Genomic DNA, 19,499 nt, shown 5'->3' on the forward strand with positions numbered 1-19,499 from the left:
GATACTGGGATTCTATTTTCCCGATCACTGCGATCAACCTTAAGAAAGTAATGTTTTCTAAAAAAGTAGCACCAGGCAACTTTACATGTATAAACATGACAGAAGGAGAAAAACGACTAGGCAATCTCTCAAAAGAATGGTGTCAAGTAATTGTGCCCGTAGATGGACAATATAAACCTGTGTCACAAAGCGACATCTGATGGTGCAGTGGTGACAAGAGATTGTTTAATAATTTACCGAGAGATGTGACGGGATACTGTGCTCTCATAACATTGCTCTTGCCAATATCTATTCATCCTATGTCTGCTGCAGATTTAGCAGCTACTCGATCCAACGAAATACCTGAACAGTGGCAACGTGTGAAAAGATCTGCAAAATGGATATATGTAAGAGATCCAACATACATTGATGCTATAGGAGTTCCACGAGGGGTGCCAGATGAATATAAAATAGCTAACCAGATATCTTCAGGTTTTGAATGTATTTTTTGCTTGTGGTGTACAGTTAACAAGAACGTTGACCGAATCAATTACATCCACTACAATGTGCAAAAGCTAGGTAATTGGACACAAAGTGGGTTCGAAGCAGTTCATGATCAATTAGCTGCAACTTCCCTCATGGCATTCCAAAACAGAATAGCCCTGGACATGCTATTGGCCGAGAAAGGAGGGGTATGTGCAATGTTCGGTGAACAGTGCTGCACTTAAATCCCTAACAACACTGCTGCTGATGGCAGCCTCACCAAGGCAATAGCAGGGCTCCGTACTCTCAACAGTAAGATGAAGGAGCATTCTGGAGTCTGTACCACTATGTGGGACTCCTGGATAGATGCTTTTGGGAAGTATAGAACTTTGGTGTCCTCTATCCTAGTCTCAATAGCAGTTTTTGCTGCAATTTTAACCTTGTGTGGATGCGGTTGTGTTTCCTGTATGTGTGCTTTGCTTAACTGTCTCATTACTACAGCTATTTCACCCATGAAGAACAAAATGGAGCAGCTGTATCCTTTGCTTGGCAGCGATCCCCAAAGTGATGATGAAAGCAAAGATGACGACAACCAGGAAACTCCTTTTGATTTGACGAAACTGTATCCTGATCCATCCAACTATGACTCTGACATGTATTAAGAAACTTCCGACTGTAAATGTATTTTGTGCTCATGAAAATGATCTTACAGCTGAAAATCAAACACGTGGCTGACTGAAAGTGATATGAGAATTTGAGCAAATATGTGATAAACAGGAGGGAAATGTTGGATTAAATGTGCATAAAGTAATCTCATATTTACTCAAATTGCCTTTACATATAGTCTTACCTTACTTGGTGTGTGTGTATTGCCAATTCGTGCTAAGTGGATGCAGGTCAAGGAAATCAGATAAGCGTGACTGTTGAGGAGTCACCAAAAGGGGGGGTCTGTGAAAACACAGACCCTGCTCAACTGATTAATGACAAGACATGTTTTAAGGCTTCTTTAGAGTTGTAAAGTCATAAAGACAATGAATTGTCCATATGTCTTGAGTTGCAGATGTGTGACCCTCACCTTAAGAATGGTAATTCATTGTAAACATTGTAACCACCAAAAGCCAATAAAATCAAGGGGTCCGGCAGAGATTTCCTCAGATCGGTAGGAGATTTGTAACTGAGCAGATCTCTGTCCGTTCTCCTTGCGAGTAAAATAACTCTTGTCTTTCCCTCTTTTGTTAAGTTTTGGGTGTTTTAGGTTGCTTAAACCTGACAGATTAACATGTCTTTATCAGCAAGTTATGTACCACAGTCTTTTAAAGTAGCTGTAATTAAACCTCTTCTTAAAAAGCCCAGTCTTGATCCTGAGGTACTAGCCAACTATGAACCTATATCTAACCTTCCTTTTCTCTCTAAGATCCTCCAGAAATTAGTCGCCAATCAGCTGTGTGACTTTTTACATAATAATGAGTTATTTGAGGACTTCCAGTCAGGATTTAGAGTAAATCATAGTACTGAGACAGCACTGGTAAAAATTACTAACGACCTTCTAATAGCTTCAGACAAAGGACTTGTCTCTGTACTTGTTTTACTAGATCTTATTGTGGCCTTCGACACTATTGACGACCACATCCTGCTACAGAGACTGGAGCATCTAATTGGCATTCAAGGAACCGCATTAAGCTGGTTTAAGTCTTATTTATCAGATAGATCTCGGTTTGTAGATGTTAATGACAAATCCTCCATGCACACTAAAGTCAGTCAAGGAGTTCCACAGGGTTCTGTCCTTGGACCGATTCTATTCACCTTATATATGCTCCCCATAGGAAATATTATAAGGAAGCGCTCCATACATTTTCATTGTTATGCTGATGATACACACTTGTATTTGTCGATCAAACCGTAAGAAACCGATCAGTTAGATAAACTTCAAATGTGCATTAAGGAAATAAAAAGCTGGATGACCTACAATTTTCTGATGTTAAACTCAGATAAAACTGAAGTTATTGTACTTGGCCCCAAAGGCCACCGAAACTCAATAGCTAAAGTTATTGTTACTCTGGTTGATGTTGTGTTGTCCTCCAGCACCACAGTAAGGAATCTGGGTGTTATTTTTGACCAGGATATGTCCTTTGATTCTCATATAAAACTAACAACAAGGAGTGCGTATTTTCACCTGCGTAATATTGCGAAATACTAGGAACATTGTGTCTCAGAAAGATGCAGAAAAACTAGTCCATGCATTTGTTACTTCTAGGCTGGACTACTGCAACTCCTTATTATGAGGCTGCTCCAATAAGTCTGTAAAGAGTCTCCAGTTGGTCCAAAATGCTGCAGCTCGTGTACTAACTAAAACAAATTGAAGAGAACATATTTCTCCTGTATTAGCTTCTTTGCACTGGCTACCTGTAAAATCTAGAATAGAATTTAAAATCCTTCTCCTTACCTACAAAGCTCTTATTGGTCAGGCTCCGTTGTATCTTAAAGAGCTCATAGTACCGTATTACCCGACTAGATCGCTGCGCTCTGAGAATGCAGGGCTACTTGTCGTTCCTTGAGTCTCCAAAAGTAGAATGGGAGGCAGAGCCTTAACCTACCAAGCTCCTCTCCTGTGGAACAAACTCCAAAGTGTTATTTAAGAGTAAACTTCAAACTTTCCTCTCTTATAAAGCCCGTACGAGCCCTTAGCCATGTTGTTATTTTTAAGCTGATTTTGTTCTGCTTAATGATGCTGCTATAGGCCTAGTCTGCCGGGGGATAATCCTTTTCCTGATACCCTGAGCTTCTCTCCACTCTGTTTGTATCATTCATGTCTCATCAATGCATGTTACTAATTCAACTTCTTCCCAGTAGTTGTTTGTGCTTTGTCGTCTCTCAGTTCTCTGCTGATCGTGGTGGTGCCTGCTGCCGTGGTCCTGCATGACGCTTCCTGCTACTATTATAACTATTAGTCATATACAGTATACTATCACTAGTCTTATAAACTATGGAATTTGTAGCAATAAAAACACCATCGGTGGTATGTCTCGCTGTATCGTAGCTGCTATTACCATTACTCATCATTGATCATATTTACCACCATAATTATCATTTCCATATTCACCTTAGCTGTGCTTGTTTCTACTATTCTGCTATATTAACTGCCATAACATATAAGTCATATTCTCATGACTATAGATATTATTATAGTTACTGTTACTTTTGTGGTTGCTTGCATCTCTGGAAGTGTGGCTGTCTCTCTGTCTGTCTTTGTCCCTCTCTCTGTCCATCTGTCTGTCTTTTCTCTCTCCTTTTCTTCCTCCCCAACCGGTGTAGACAGATGTCCGTCCTTCACAGAGCTGGGTCTGTCCCACGTTCCTGTCTGTTATAGGGAAGGTTTTCGTTGCTACCGTACTCTATGGGGTAATTGTTGGGTCTATGTAAATCATAAATAGGTCATAGAGTGTGGTCTATACCTACTCTATAGTGTCCTGAGATAACCTTTGTTATGATTTGGCACCATAAATAAAATTGAACTGAAATCAGGCATACAAACAGGAACAGACGTGTATGCAGTCATTTATTAGAACAGTCTTCTTTTAACCGCGTACGGAGACATTTGATAACTTTTGTACATCCTGAAATTATATGAAGTCACGCAAACAGAGCTTCATCTGAATCGTGGTACACTTGTTCATAATAGATCTGACTCCTGCTGACGTATACTTCCGAATGCCCAGACATATATAGTGCTCCTGTCTCGGGTTTGTTGGCAGAGGTCTAGCTCAGTGGTACATCTGTCACAATGTCAGTACGCCTACTCTAATCGGTCCTTCGGCCGCAAGTTCAACCACGGGCGCTGTCCCCTGTCTTTTACTCGCCTCTGCTTTAAGAATCAGATCTTACCGTACATTCACACTAAAAGCGATGGAGGCGATTAAATCACCCGGTCAGCGTGTATCGCGTTGCTTGCTCACATTTGTCACACTTTTGATCATCGCGTCTATCGCAGGTAGCAGCTGAGGCGGCTAGCTAACTGAAGCTAACCTCCGGCTCAGCCTACCCTGCTGTTGTCCTAAATGGAAGCCCCCTGGATATTTAATGGAGAACTTCGATGACGCTTACCGCAATCTCAACGCTGATTAGCTGTCGCCGCACAGCTTCATGCGATGTCGCTTGAAAAGTTAAAATTTTTCAACTTCAAGCGACACACGATGAGGCGATACTATGGCGTGTCATCGCGTCATTTACATTGATTTTGAACGGCAGCTTGACGCTTTCATTGCAAGTTCATTTCAATTAACTTACTGTGTGTGTGTGTGTGTGTATAGACTTAAGTGTCAATTGCTACACAGTGATAAAATGTTCTATTGTGACATTTTCGCACTTTCACAGACAGCGTAAGAAACACATGCAAACAACAAATGTGAACTGGAATTTGTTTTATTCACATTCAGCTCAAACATGGATCAATCTACACAAAGCTTATTTTCACAGCTCTAAGTTTACTTTGCCTACCAAAAATGTACATCTAATGCTCCATCTTCCATTCCCTTAAACATGAAGCCACTTAATCAGCTCTATTCTATCATACAAAGCTAGATTGCAATGGTTTTATTGTAACATTGACATTAAGCAGACGGTTTACACTCAGATGTACAGGGAAAAAGCAACATTAGAAAAATTCAAGTGCTGATGTTCACTTCTGGGAAACTTCATCAAACTTGGGCTCTGAAAAACACAAAGTACAGATATTAACTAAGTGCATGTTTGAGCATGTGCTTATATTTACATTTTCTAAACCTCATCAAAGCATCCAGACAACAATCTCTGAGGCAATTTATCAGTAAAACACCACCATGAGCTATCAAATCAATAAGGGTTATTTCCCTGGGAGAATTAGAGATCAATGTATTTTGTTTAAGGACTGTGCAAGAACAACACTCATGTAAGTTTATTGCATATCACACTGTGTGAGATGGGTCTAATAAAATCCTGGTTCCAGTCTGTGTCAGACTATAGTATCAATGTGAAGTGGTCACATTGTTCAGTTAATGCGAGGTGAATTTTAGCACTAGTGTCAATAGAAAATAAGCGTATGAGAGCAGACGCACATCGTCAGTTCATGAAAAAGGAGCAAAAGACTGAGCAAGTTGAGGCCATAGTGCCGACACATGGCAAACAACTTTGCAGATCACTGTTGATTAATAACCAATAACATATTTTTCTGTTGCTATTTAGGGCCCGTCCACCAGGAGATGTATTTTCCTGTAACTGCACAACTTTAGTCTGGTTTAGTCGCCCATCCACAGCAGCCGGCGTTATCGGAGACTGAAAACAGGATCTTTAGAAACCGGGTCTAAGAGTGGAAAGATTTGAAAACGCCCCCCATGGCGTTGTCATCTGGACGGTGAAAGCTCATACTTTGTTAAACAATAGCGCATCGCCCCACCTCCGACCTTTAATCCTGCGACGTCACATACCAACAACAGTGCTGCTGCGTGAGAGGAGAGACACAGACCCATAGACTGTTTACTGAACTGGACTCTGAGCCACATGCATGGGAATGAATTAGGCCGAGCACAGATTTCTCCCTTTTCCCTGATGCTCTGAATAAGGAGCTAAACTGATCTCTAGTCTCTTTTTTTCAATCAAGTTTTAAGTAGGTGTGAAAAGTCTCTAAATCTAGTGAGAAAGCGGCGCCTGTGAGTGCTTTGGGATGGGGAAGGGGCTCCCAGCAGCACCCTCTGCTCTTTGAGGACACTAACTGCAGAGTGATTGGTGCATCAGAGTTTAAAACAGCACAAAAGTCTCCACTAACACCAGAAACAGTGGACAGATTTCTCTCTAGGATGGAGGAGGATTTGGGAAGTCTCCAGATTTGGAGAGAAACTCTCCGGTGTTAGGATTCTCCACAGCGTCTCCCCATCTCTTCTTCTCCTTGTTGGTGTATTTCTGTGGAAGTTACAGCGCCACACCCAGGCCTGGCATGTGTAATACAGCGTTTTTAGCCAGTTTCACTGGTTTTGTGTGGACGCAGATATTTCTTGAGTCGAGGCTGTGTGATGGAAAACTTTTTAAGAAGGACAGAGATAAAGGAGGTCGTTTTCGAACGTGTGGACCTACCCTTGGTTTAAAACCCTTCAGTATGAAAGAAGACTTTGTTCAGGTGTCAACAGCAGGGAGTATACCACACACACCAATAAGAGTAGTGCTGTTCAGAGTGCAACAGAGTTTGAATGGTTGCCCAGTAGTTGATTAACTTGACTCACCTGTGAATTTGAACTCTGGAAAAGATGTGAGGTCTCCACCACCATAGAATCTCTGAAGCTTTGCTACCTCCTCAGCCAAGGCCTTTTCATACTCGGAACCTGCATCGACTAGCCCCCCAGTAGTCCTACAGGAGGACAAAGATCAGGATTTAGCACCAAGCTCCATTTAATTTTCTCACAGATGTAATGCTCATGGCCATGGCATTCTTGGTTAAGTCAATACAAATCAGCACATTCAGATTTTTTTTTTTTTAAACTTTGGATGGAACACAAAGCAAATGCAGACTCATGCTTCATTTGTTTACAGGTCTTTTACAAGAGTTTTGTAAAGGGACATACACACACACACGCACAACTATATTTAGTCTGAATGAATTTATTTTTTAAAATGACGTTGTGTTTCCATGGTAGCAGCCAATAGCGTTGGGCGTTGCTGGTTGCCAGGGTGGTCTGTTGTTGGGTGCTACTGTAGGCTGACACTGGGTGAAATGGAGTTTACTAATCCTGCAGCTGCTTCAGAGCCTCAGTGAAGGGGACGTTATTTGTCCCAGCAGCTGAGTGAGCGGAGACGGGCAAAAACCAGAGTCAATATAGGCCAAGCATTCCCCTCCATGGACTGAGAGAAACGCCATTAAAACGCACGCCCAAATGGCTACGGTTCTCCTTAATCGCTAACATTGCTTTCACCTTTACTTAGCTGGAACGGCTAACGCTAACTGTCAGTCAAACTTGTTTTTTGGTATGATTTGCCGGAGGGGATGGGTTCAGACAGGCTCAAAGGTGGAGGACTACAAATACTTGGGAGTGGTGATCGACAACAGACTGGACTGGAAATCTAACACAGAGGCTGTGTACAAGAAGGGGATTTGCAGACTATTTCCTGAGGAAGCTGAGATCCTTCAACGTGTGCAGCAAGATGTTGGAGATCTACCATTTTCTTTGCTGCTGTGTGTTGGGGCGGCAGCATCAGAGCCAGTGACACCAACAGACTTCTTAAAATCATCAAGAAGGCTGGCTCTGCACTTGGTCTCAGACTGGCGTCTTTTCAGTCCGTGGTGGAGTGGAGAACGCTGAACAAACTGTGATCCATCATAGACAATGATCAACACCCTCTCCATCACTCAGGGGTCAGACACAGGAAATCTTTCCTGCCACATGCATCACACTGTACAATAACAGTAGAACAGAACAATCAGAAGCAACTTATGTTTTTCTCATAATCTGTCCACTGCACTTTAGATTATTATATGTTTACATTTGCACTACAATTAGTCCGCTTATTTATACATTTTATTTTTAGGTACCTTTATATTGTATTTTTATATTACTGCTTTGATGTGTCTTTTTGTAATGCTGCAATTTTCCAGCTTGGGATCAATAAAGTATTTCTATTCTACATATTCAACTTTTAAGCTACCAGATGTGGTCCAGCTCAACAGGTTCTTGTTTTGAACATGCCACTACAGTTTAAAACTCTGACACTTCTGGATAAGCTGAACCTGTACAGAGTAACAGCCCAATCAAGCTGAGAGAAGTGGGATGAAATCATAGCCTGCTTTGTGGAGATAATGAGACTTACTGGCTTTTTGTGGAGTACTCGCGTATAGAGTCCAAGAAGAGCTTCTGAATCGGGTCTATTTGAGCTGAGAGTCACAGGGAGAAAAAAACAAATTAATTTCTCTTCACAGAAGTATACTCAGAAACCAGGATCATGTGTTTGGATATCATCTGTCCATTTGGTAAGAACAAACAAATAACAACCAATCCGATTTTAAGTGTAACCCTCATGCATATAAGAGCACCTGGGAGTAGACAGAGTAGCCAGCTACAGGGGTCAGAAAGGAAGGAACATGTGAAAGGTCAGGTCAGTTGACAGGGTAAAGGTTACTGTGATAGGTCATGCCAGGCAACATACTTACAGAACTGCTGGCAACAGTCAAACAAACATTTATCAGTCAAGTCCAAAGGACCAATTTAAACTTTGTCTCCACACACAGTAACCAGGGAGCAATCTCACCAAGTGCTTTTACCATGAAAGAAAGTTAACTTTTACGCATTATCCATTAACAAAATACACCCAGCAACAGGATCACACATATTACTTTTAACATGCAATTCCCAAATAAGTGAGAGAAGTGTAAGGGACGGAGGAGGAGAGAAGTTTAAGGAAAAAATATATATATAGATAATAATAATGTGAAGGCTGCAACATTCTCCTTCACCAGTGGAAACAGTACCTTCAACATTTAGCTTTAGTGTTTGACAATCACAAATACAAAAATCCAGCAGAACAGATCCATTAAACCACAACGCAAAACAAGGAGACAGTGCTCATTATTATTTTTTATCATGTTGGGACTTGTTAGATGAAACCAGGTATCTTAAAACCAAAGAAAACATCTGCAGTTAGGAGAAAAAAAAGCAATGAGTAAAAAAGGCAGCAAGGACGGATCATAGTGACTTATGCAGGAAGATGGAAAGAAGTTCTAGAAAACTAACAAAATGAGTGCAGTAAGCAGGCAGACATTAGTAAGTGTTAAACAAAAACTTGAATAAAAAGGTGTTCGGAAATAAACCATGTCAAAAAGCTCAAGGCAAAATGCTGTGTAGTTAAGGCATGTGTCAAAAACAAGATGACTGAAGCAGCACAAACATATTAGACAATGAGTAGAACTACAGCTACATGACAGATGAACCAGCCACATGGGGCAGGGGTGCAATATGGCATTAAGACGGGAAGATATTGTTTGAGAGTTATGGGCTAAAATGGACCAAGTATCAATAAGGACTATTATAAACAACCTGTGCAGGGCTACAACAAAAAAAGTGTGTTTGTGATGTCAGGTATCTTTATGGTTTATCCTTATGCTCATCACAAACGGCTGCTGTTTATTCAAATAAATGGAGATGAAAATGCTGGTAGACTGCAGGGTCCACAGAGGAAAAGAGAAGGATTGTGGGGGTGGGGGAGGTTGTAGTGTGTACCCTCAAATGGTTCAACTGGTTCAGCTGGGGCATCCGCCTGCAGCTCCTCTCCTGCAGCTTCAGCTACGACTGGTGCAGGGTCCACCAGCTCCTCGGTGCTGTCAACAGGAGCAGAAACTTCAGCTGGAGCCTCAGCAGGGGCAGCTTCAGCCAAAGGCTCGGCAGCAGCTTCACCAGCTTCAACAGGGGCAGCCTCCGCTTCAACAGGGGCAGCCTCCGCTTCAACAGGGGCAGCCTCCGCTTCAACAGGGGCAGCCTCCGCTTCAACAGGGGAAGCCTCCGCTTCAACAGGGGAAGCCTCCGCTTCAACAGGGGAAGCCTCCGCTTCAACAGGGGAAGCCTCCGCTTCAACAGGGGAAGCCTCCGCTTCAACAGGGGAAGCCTCCGCTTCAACAGGGGAAGCCTCCGCTTCAACAGGGGAAGCCTCCGCTTCAACAGGGGAAGCCTCCGCTTCAACAGGGGAAGCCTCCGCTTCAGCCAAAGGCTCGGCAGCAGCTTCTACAGTGGCAGCTTCAGCAGCTGCAGGCTCTGGGGTCGCCTCTACAGGGGCAGCTTCAGCTTCGACATGAGCAGCTTCAGCCACAGGCTCTGCAGCAGCAACTTCTACAGGGGCTTCAGCAGGGACAACTTCAGGGGCAGCTTCAACAACTGGTGCAGCTTCTGCAGCAGGAGCTTCTTGAGCAGCTTCAACAGGAACTTCTGCAGCAGGTCTGGCAACAGGTTCTGCTGGAGCAGCTTCAGGGGTTGGTGGTGCTGCTTCAACAGCAGGGGCTTCAGCAGCAGCAGCTTCTACTGGAGTTTCAGCTGCAGGGGCAGCAGCTTCAGCTATAGATGCTGCAGCTTCAGTAACAGCTTCAACCACAGGTACAGCTTCAGCAACTGCTTCTGCAACAGCCTCAACAATAGTTGCAGCTTCTGTGACAGCTTCAACCACAGGTGTGGCTTCGACTGTTGATGCAGATTCAGAGACTGCTTCAACTACGGGAGTAGCTTCAACCACAGGGGCAGCAGCTCCAGTCACAGAGGTATTTGCCAAAGCCTCAGGTGCAGCAGCAGCAGCAGCTGCTGAAGAAAGGTCTTTCTTGGGGAAGTCATATGCCTTGTGCTGGACAAGTTTCTCTATATCGAAGTACGTTTTAGCCTGGTCTTTGTCTAGGACAAATGAGGAGGGCAAGCAGACAAGATGCATTATTTTTTTTTAAAAAGACATGTATATGAATAACAAAATGTCCACTATAAAACCACATTTAACAAAATGCTAACATTTTACACAGAAAATCAAAAGATATAGTGGAAGGTGGAATCTGGTACACAGTGTGGGTTTACAGAAAAAATGAATTAAAGTTATAATCAGTAAGAATTGAGATACCTTCTTTCTAGTGGCCCCTTTAGAAATAAGATGTAATTGCAGGCAAGCCTGTTCTTTCAGAGCCCATCATCTTGTAATGTTCATGTTCACAATGTGTGTTATTTTTGTTTTTTTGTAAACTTTATTGAAACTCACCTCACCTATTGAAATTCACCTCTCTACTTCTGGACCGTCCCCTAAAGGTTATCCTCTTAAATCCACCTGGGAACCTGGCATGTATTCTCATGTATGTAATGCTGGAGGTTTGATAGCCAGATGGAATAGTTCTGATGACTGGTTGAGTAAGTGTCATCACCGAGCCCTGAGGCTGACTCTGGGGATATGGAACATCACCTCTCTTTGGGGGAAGGAGCTGGAGCATGTGCGGGAAGTGGGGGGGGGGGGGACTGACTGTTTGTCCATATGCGCCACATAGCAGTTCGGAGTATTCGGCCTTCTTGGAGACCCTGAATCCTGCATGGGGCTCCAGTAGGGGACTCCATAGTTTTGTTGTGAGACTTCAATGCAATGATGAAGAGACCTGGAAAGGCTCGATTGGGAGGAACGGCCTCCGAGTGGTCGTCTGTTATTAGACTTCTGTGCTAGTCATGGCATGTCTATAACAAACATGCTCAAACATAAGGATGCTCATAAATGTACATGGCACCAGAGCACCCTAGGCCAAAGGTCGATGATCGATTTTGTAATCTACTTGTCTGCTCTGAGGCCACATGTTTTGGACACTCGGGTAAAGAGAGGGGTGGAGCTGTCGACCGATCACCATCTGGTAATGATTTGGATCAGAGGATGGGGAAGATTCTGGACAGACCTGGTTTGCCCAAACGGGTAGTGCAGGTGAACTGGTAACATATGGGAGCTATGGCCTCAAGGTCTTAGGTGCCTCAAGGGGAGGTAACCCTCATCAATATTCCTGGTGGAAGTCACTGAGGTAGTCAAAGTACTGACAAAGAACTGCAAAGTAGCAAAACTCCAGGGATTGATGAGATTCATCCAGAAATGCTGAAAGCTTTGGGTGAGGAGGGCCTGTCTTGGTTAACACGTCTCTTCAACATTGCGTGGAAGTCTAGGACAGTACCAAAGGAGTGGCAGACTGGGGTGGAGGTCCCTCTGTTCAAAAAGGGGGACCAGAGGGTGTGTGCCAATTACAGGGGTATCGCACTACTTGGCCTCCCTCCCTAGCCTATCTCTGTACATTCAAAGCGAGAACTGTGTCCAGATTCTCTGTAGTAAGTCAGGGCTGCGTTTTGTCACCCATCCTGTTTGTGATTTTCATGGACAGGATATTGTGGCGTAGTCGTGGTGGGGAGTGGTTGCAGTTCAGTGTGCTGTGGATCTCATCTCTGCTTTTTGCAGACGATGTGGTCTCGATGGCATCATCGATCAGTGACCTTTAGCACTCACTGGATCGGTTTCCCAGCAGTGTGAAACGGCTGGGATGAGGATCAGCACCTCTAAATCTGAGGCCATGGCTCTCAGCAGGAAACCGGTGGATTGCTTACTCCAGGTAGGGAATGAGTCCTTACCACAAGTGAAGGAGTTCAAGCACCTCGAGGTCTTGCTCGCAAATGAGGGGACGATGGAGTGTGAGTTTGGGTGGAGAATCGGAGCAGCAGGGGCGGTATTGCAATCACTTCACCACACTGTTGTGACAAAAAGAGAGCTGAGCCTGAAGACAAAGCTCTCAATCGACTGGTCAATCGTCAATCTTACCCTCAGCTATGGTCATGACTGAAAGAACGAGGTTGCGGGTACAAGCAGCCGAAATGGGTTGGGAGGGTGGCTGGAGTCTGCCTTAGAGATAGGTTGTGAAGCTCAGCAAACCGTGAGGAACTGGGAAGAGCCGCTTTGAGTCGAAAGGAGCCAGTTGAGGTGGTACAGGCATCTGCCCCCTGGGGCATGTCCAGCTGGGAGCAGGCCTCAGGGAAGACCCAGGACCAGGTGGAGAGATTATATCACCACACTTTGAGCCTATCAATACTTCGCTATTTCAAAATCTTGCCCCGGGGCAAATTTAGAACAGGGTTTCAGTACCCATCCCTAGATTGATAGTAAGTGAAAAATTAGTTCATAAAGAGGTTCAACTGTCCAAGATTACAGTCCCTTGGTGTGTCTTAATTTCTTATGAATGCTGGATTGAGATTAGAGTCTGTAGTTTAGACTAGTAATAGAGCGATTAATGACATTTTGACATAATCAGCAGTGGCAGATGCCTTTGCACACAAAGCCGATTAAAAATCAAAGTCAGTGCTCCCCTTGGGTCATCGTCACCATTCTATTGACAGACATCAGATTTGTCATTTGGGATGGCAAATCCACATTACATCGGAATGTTTTGAAGATTTTCATGTTAAAAAAAGAAAAAGTGCTGCAATACGAAACACAGCTGGCTCTAGTAGCAAAAGGTTAAATAGGCTTTTTATTTATTTACACACCTGCTGACAAAGCAAGCAGCTGCTGCATGTTACTACAGTATATGTGTTTTTACCATGACATGAGCCATGTGGGTTGGAATCTCACTCCTCCTGACCTTTCCTGTAACATGTTGAACGCTAAAACGCACCTTTATACTGGTCAATGTTACATGGTTTCTACAGCACCACCACTAACTTGGAAATACTTAATGTAGTAGAGCTTGAAAACTGCTCTGTAATGCAGTTAAAGGGCAGTAGAAGAACACCACTTGAGATTGTTGAATGTAAAGTCCAATACAAATAAAATGTATTATTAACACATCTCCATCAGTATCAAGATAAGCCATGTTGGATTCAGGTCAACTAAAGCCCAGTTCAGAACAATGATGCGCAATGCAACAAAACTGTTTTAGAACGTTGCAGCGGTGTGAACTGACCCTTCTCGTCTGGACTCAAACCGGCTGATGCTGTCACCAGCGATTCAACTTGTCAAATCACCAGAAGCTGGTTTTAGAACACGTCACCTGTTTCAACAGCCAATTAAGTCTTAGCAAAGTCTGCTGGTCAAGTCACCTACAAACTGTCACCTTGTTGAAAAAGGCAGACAGACAGACAGACAGACAGACAGACAGACAGACAGACAGACAGACAGACAGACAGACAGACAGACAGACAGACAGACAGACAGACAGACAGACAGACAGACAGACAGACAGACAGACAGACAGACAGACAGACAGACAGACAGACAGACAGACAGACAGACAGACAGACAGACAGACAGACAGACAGAGTCATAATCCAGAACAAAGCAGTGAATCAGGGACATAAAATGGTATTTTCACCATTTCATCACAACTAGAAATGCAGCTGTAGCAAGTATCTCACTATCTCTGTCATTTACTGTATATTTTATGATGCTACAAATTATATCAAAAAGCCTGAAAAGTTGGAGGCTAGAAAAGAATACAGAGAGTCGTTGCTATGGAGATGATTGACTCGTCTCACTCACTCACTCACTCACTTGCTCGCTCACTGCTGTGAACTGAAAGGTTTCAGAACGTTGCAGACCTGCATGATGCAAGTTGCAACTTGTCTCGTTGTCTGAACTGGGCTTAATGTTTTTTCATGGTTCACTAATGCAGTCAAGACGCTGCTTTATATTTGTAACAGTGTGTCCGTGTTCTAGTGAGAAATTGACAAAACCATGCCTTGAATCGCCAGTGATGTGCAGGCACTCTATGTCTATGAGGTTTTTCAAGAGTACTGTTTTGGTAAATGTATTTAAATCTGAACAGAGCTTCGTCACAGAGCTTCATCCCAGCGCTGATAAAGGCTCAGACACATGTTGTGACAGTAGAAATGTCTCTGAAACCTACCGGAGTTGGTCTTTTTCGACGACTTCTTGGAACCCCCGGACTTTGAGCTAAAGGCTACCGCTGCAGGTGCTCTACTCAGATTACTCCAGCTCTTAGCCTGCAAACACTGACAACACACGTACGCATGATTACATTCAAAGATTTTCTTACCTCAAAACAAAAACAAAAAAAAGAGCAGTGACTGAGCATTGTCAAAATGCACAATTTGCCTACACAGGTGAACACCACACACACAACGAAATGACCATTATAACAATTATGTGTGGTGTGAGAACATTGTAAAAAAATTGCCCTACAATAACTGTTGCCTCACAAGTATCAAGTAGTATCAAAGTATCAATATTGTGTAAAATATGTTAGCCTAAATAAGAAATACAGAGATTATTATTATTATTATCCTCTTCAGTTTGTCAGATAATCAGTAATCCTCTTACTGAAACAGATATGGCTATTACAGGTTTTTTTGATTGCTTTGACACAGTAGTCGACTCAAAATACATTCTTCAAAACTGTTAACGCAAAGGCCTAAACCGTGGCACCAACGGTCAAAATGACTCATTTTGCCTGCAAAAGGCTCTTACTCCGCCAAAACAATTAAAATATGGACCAAAAGCAAATTTTGCACTCAAAAAACCCAACTTGCACACAAGTGCATAAGCGCTTCCAATCAGTCATTAGACAAGGGGCATCAAAATACAACATTCAGCTCTCAATGTGAATCAGTGCTGCATTACTGGTCAGCAGCTTACATATCAGTGCCAATTTGCTTTCTTGCAAAAAGTAGATCCAGAATCATATACAATGATTTTTCAAATTTTATTGAATGCAGTATTCATTCTTTTTTTTTTTTTAGATTGTGGCTAAGAAATGAAATATTCAAACAGAAACCACAGATATAGTATACAAATCCATCACTGTGTAAGACATAAGGAAAATGAAAATAAAAATTCTGTACAATAAAGAAAAAAATCTCTTCTAGTCAATTCTCTCTTGACGAATGGGCCACATGGCCTCATCTACATCGCACTCAATATTTTCTCTTGCGATGCACCTAGGGAAAAATCTTCTTGCTTGCCTGATCAAGCCTTGGCATGCATCTGCATCTATATCTTGGGCAGCAGCGGTCATTGCATCGATCAAGGGCATCTGGTCATAGGGGCGCTGTTGTACTGTCACTTACTTCAGTAAGAAATGCTGCTATACTATACTGTCACTTTATACCACCACTACATCACTTATTTTGTGGTACTGTAACTTACTGCGGCTTCACTTTACACTGTCTCTTTATATCACCACTACATCACTTTATTTATTTATTTAATGGTACTGTAACTATCTGCTGCTACACTTACTGTGCTTTAGGACATGCTGCTACATTTCACTGTGGTTCTGTAACTTACTTCAGTACGAAATGCTGCTACACTCCACTGTGCCATACTGTCACTTAGTTCTGTAGGAAATGCTGCTACACTTTTAACATTTTTAACACTTACAACTTATCGCTCCTCCTCACTTATTTAGTTTGTACTTATTTAATTTCAATCTGCTGCTAAACTGCACAGTGCGTATTGTTGTATATTGTATACACCTACGCTTAACCACGATGTCTGTTGCACTCTGTCACACTTAGTTCATTGCTTGATTTATTTTACGTTAGCTTTATTTTGATTAGATTTATGTTAGCTTATTGTTACTCTGACCCTTTCCCACCTTTGTATTGAAACTGTTGCAAAATAATTTCCCTCTGGATAAATAAAGCTTCTTGAATCTTGAATCGTAAACCTTCCATCTCCATGCACTGAAGAATTCCTCTATAGGATTTAAAAATGGAGAGTATTGAGGAAGCCTGCGTACTGATTGCAAATTGAAAAGTTTTGTGAAGCAGTGTCAAACAGGTGCTTCAGTGATTTCATACTGGTCAAGAAGTGTCTAAGAGATTGGGACATATATGTTCTGTTTGGTTACCACAGCTAAAGCAGTGGAGTTTGGACTGCTTGAATGACATCTGCGTTAACTGATTTGCAAAAGGGTGCGGGAAGTGTGTCAAAACAATGACAATGGGTTAACTCATTTGCAAGAGGTGTCTTTTGCTCTGCTGAGAGAGTGATGATGAAGACAGAGGTTACCAGTTTCTTCAACCAGGTCAAAGCAATCAAAAAAAAACTGTAAATGTAGTTAAACTAGTATAATATGTAACATAGCCTGCCTTCATAAAATCTTATATGATGAAAGATTTTGGAGATTAATAAAATAATTTGAACTGTTCTCAAATCAGTTCAAATCTTCCCTTACACTGAATGGTATGACCTTAAACCTCACTTAGACCAGGTCTGCTCTGCAGCAGGTTTAACTTATCCCTCAGATATGATCACCTCTGGGGGCATTAGGTGATGACTACAAGACACCCGAGCTGCATTTAAGAGACTACAGGATTTTTTACAGACAACACAAACCTTAAACTGCTACTAAGCTAAGAAGTAACATCCCCCAGGTGTCCGGGATTTTTGTTCTAAAATAGACTGTACTCCATTCTAATTGGCTCAAGATGGACTGTGCACTTTTCCCCACTTTTAAAAACAGCCTTTACATTCTGACTTTGCTGATGTCTTAATTTTTGCAGAGTCTTGGCTTCCCATATGTTCTCTTCATCATATGAAACATCCAAGATCTCTGCCAGGTTCTGGTCATGTTTTTGTAGTTTTGAATAGTTGTCAATACAGATCAATAAGAGAATTACACTTCTTAGATGGCCCATTTGAATGTTCTAGCTACATGTCTTACTCAAATATTAAAAAGACCACCTCCAATGAAAATCAAGTGTATAAACTTTGTTGACATGCCCATGCAGTGTTTTTAAATATGCGGAGTGAAAGGAGCAGTCAACACCATGGCTGAGCATATCTGCCTTGAAACTGCAGGGATTCATAAATCACATACCTAAGGAACCAATCCTGTTAACTTGTGGCTGGGGAATTCAATAGCATACCCTTATAGATGACAGTAACACATGAGGCCACGCCCCTATTCCGGTGAAAAACTACCGGCTTTGACTTGCGGTAAATACAAATTCCGCCGTGATCTGTCCCAATTTCACTTTACCGGCCTGGAAACCTCCTGGAATGACTAACATTAGTCAGACGGAGAGCTACATTACGTCGTTGCCGAGCGATGATCTGCGTTACATGGATAAAATCAAAGAGTTAGTGAATGTTTGTACAGTTTACTGGAGGAAAAGTGGGTAAAGGAGGCCGGTCAGTGTCCAGAGGTGACAGACACACACATTCCTACCTCATTGAATCACCAGGTAATACAGAAATATGACAACAATCCCTTTCTCTGTCCTTAATATACTGTTGTTTTAGTTTAGCTCTGTGAAACAAGACAAACAGCCAAGGCTTTGTCTACCTTAGACACACACCGCTGCCTTTCACTGTCACACACACACACACACACACTCACACTCACTCTACTGTAATCATTGACTCTGTCGTGGTGAATGCTCACTAACCTTGCACAAAGATGCACATACAACCTAAGTTCTTGAGAACATTTAAACTTCCGAGTTGAGTAGTAGAGCTTCAGCAGCCAGGCCTGCGTGTCTGCTTTTAGCCTGCTCCACTGAGACGTGCACTTAAACAACTAACAGTCTGCAATAACTACCTCTAGTTTGTGCTTCATCATTCACAAATGCACCAAATCGTGCTTTTATTGTAAACACGAACAACAACACACATTTGCAGTACTATGAAACAGCGTCCATAGCTTCGGGGAGGGACAAAATAACGTTGTTCTAATTGAGCTAACCGCAACCACGAAGACGACACAGACCAGTGATAACTCAGTCCAAACAATGACAGTGTAATGACACAGTAGGTCCGATATTGACCCGACAGTTAACAAATACATGCATGTTGTTAACGCTGGGAAGTATATTACCTTGAGAGTGCACAGTCGTCCTATTCTCAGCAAGGAGGCCGCCATCTTTCCGTCCAGCTAGCCTGTGCTGGACATACACCATGGCATGAACACATACACGATAATTCAAGAGAAGAACCAAGACGGTAGAATAGCTTCAACTTCACTTAGTTAGATTTATATTTGAAAATAGTAAACAACCAGCTGTGATAAACTATCCAGCTTTGCCTCAGTGAGCTCCAACGCAGCCTGAAATGCAAGTTACTTCTCAGATAGTCGTGGTTTTGTTGTTACCTTTTGATAAATGTAGGTTTTTTTTGCTTCTCTCTGGTGGCCAGTGGTCCAGCGAAAGCAGCTCACAGCAGCATGGACCCAGACACGGGGTAGCCCTCACGGTTAGCGCTTTTTATGTAACACATGGATGGAACAGTCGACGCCCCCTTCCTGGCTAAAGCCCTGCATATGTTGTCTGTTATGAATGTGTCCCTTTATTGTCACAGTATGTGTGCGATTAGCTGTTATGTGGTTAATACTCTGCACTGTTGTTCTATCTACTGTGATTGTGTGGACGCTGGACTGTACAGATATGTGCGGTCTGCTTCCTCTCTTCTCATGCTAAATGTAATTATATTTGAGTGGTTTATCGTGATCAATGGCAGCTATAGGATCGCAACTTGCTTTACCCGAACACTGTGTTCCCATGTAGAAAGCTAAATGGATGTACTTGGTG

General features: G+C 42.6%; 1 protein-coding gene across 2 annotated transcripts; it reads right to left on the reverse strand.

The window, feature by feature from the left end:
- Positions 1-4,867: 4,867 nt before the first annotated feature.
- On the reverse strand, positions 4,868-19,311 carry LOC310953210 (uncharacterized protein). 2 transcript variants are annotated; one of them, XM_083922172.1, is made up of 7 exons: positions 19,064-19,311; positions 18,791-18,852; positions 14,855-14,960; positions 9,696-10,847; positions 8,290-8,353; positions 6,711-6,835; positions 4,868-5,169 (listed from the first exon to the last, which is right to left on the reverse strand). In XM_083922172.1, exons 2-7 carry the CDS (start codon positions 18,833-18,835, stop codon positions 5,138-5,140), a joined length of 1,524 nt encoding a protein of 507 aa, XP_083778298.1. In that variant the 5' UTR covers positions 18,836-18,852; positions 19,064-19,311; the 3' UTR covers positions 4,868-5,137. The 2 variants fall into 2 exon arrangements, with proteins under 2 accessions (XP_083778298.1, XP_083778297.1); XM_083922171.1 differs by having other exon boundaries at positions 18,791-18,857.
- Between the last annotated feature and the right edge of the window lie 188 nt (positions 19,312-19,499).

The sequence above is a fragment of the Echiichthys vipera genome (genome assembly GCF_963691815.1).
Source record: "Echiichthys vipera genome assembly, chromosome: 10".
NCBI classification, from domain to species: Eukaryota; Metazoa; Chordata; class Actinopteri; order Perciformes; family Trachinidae; genus Echiichthys; species Echiichthys vipera.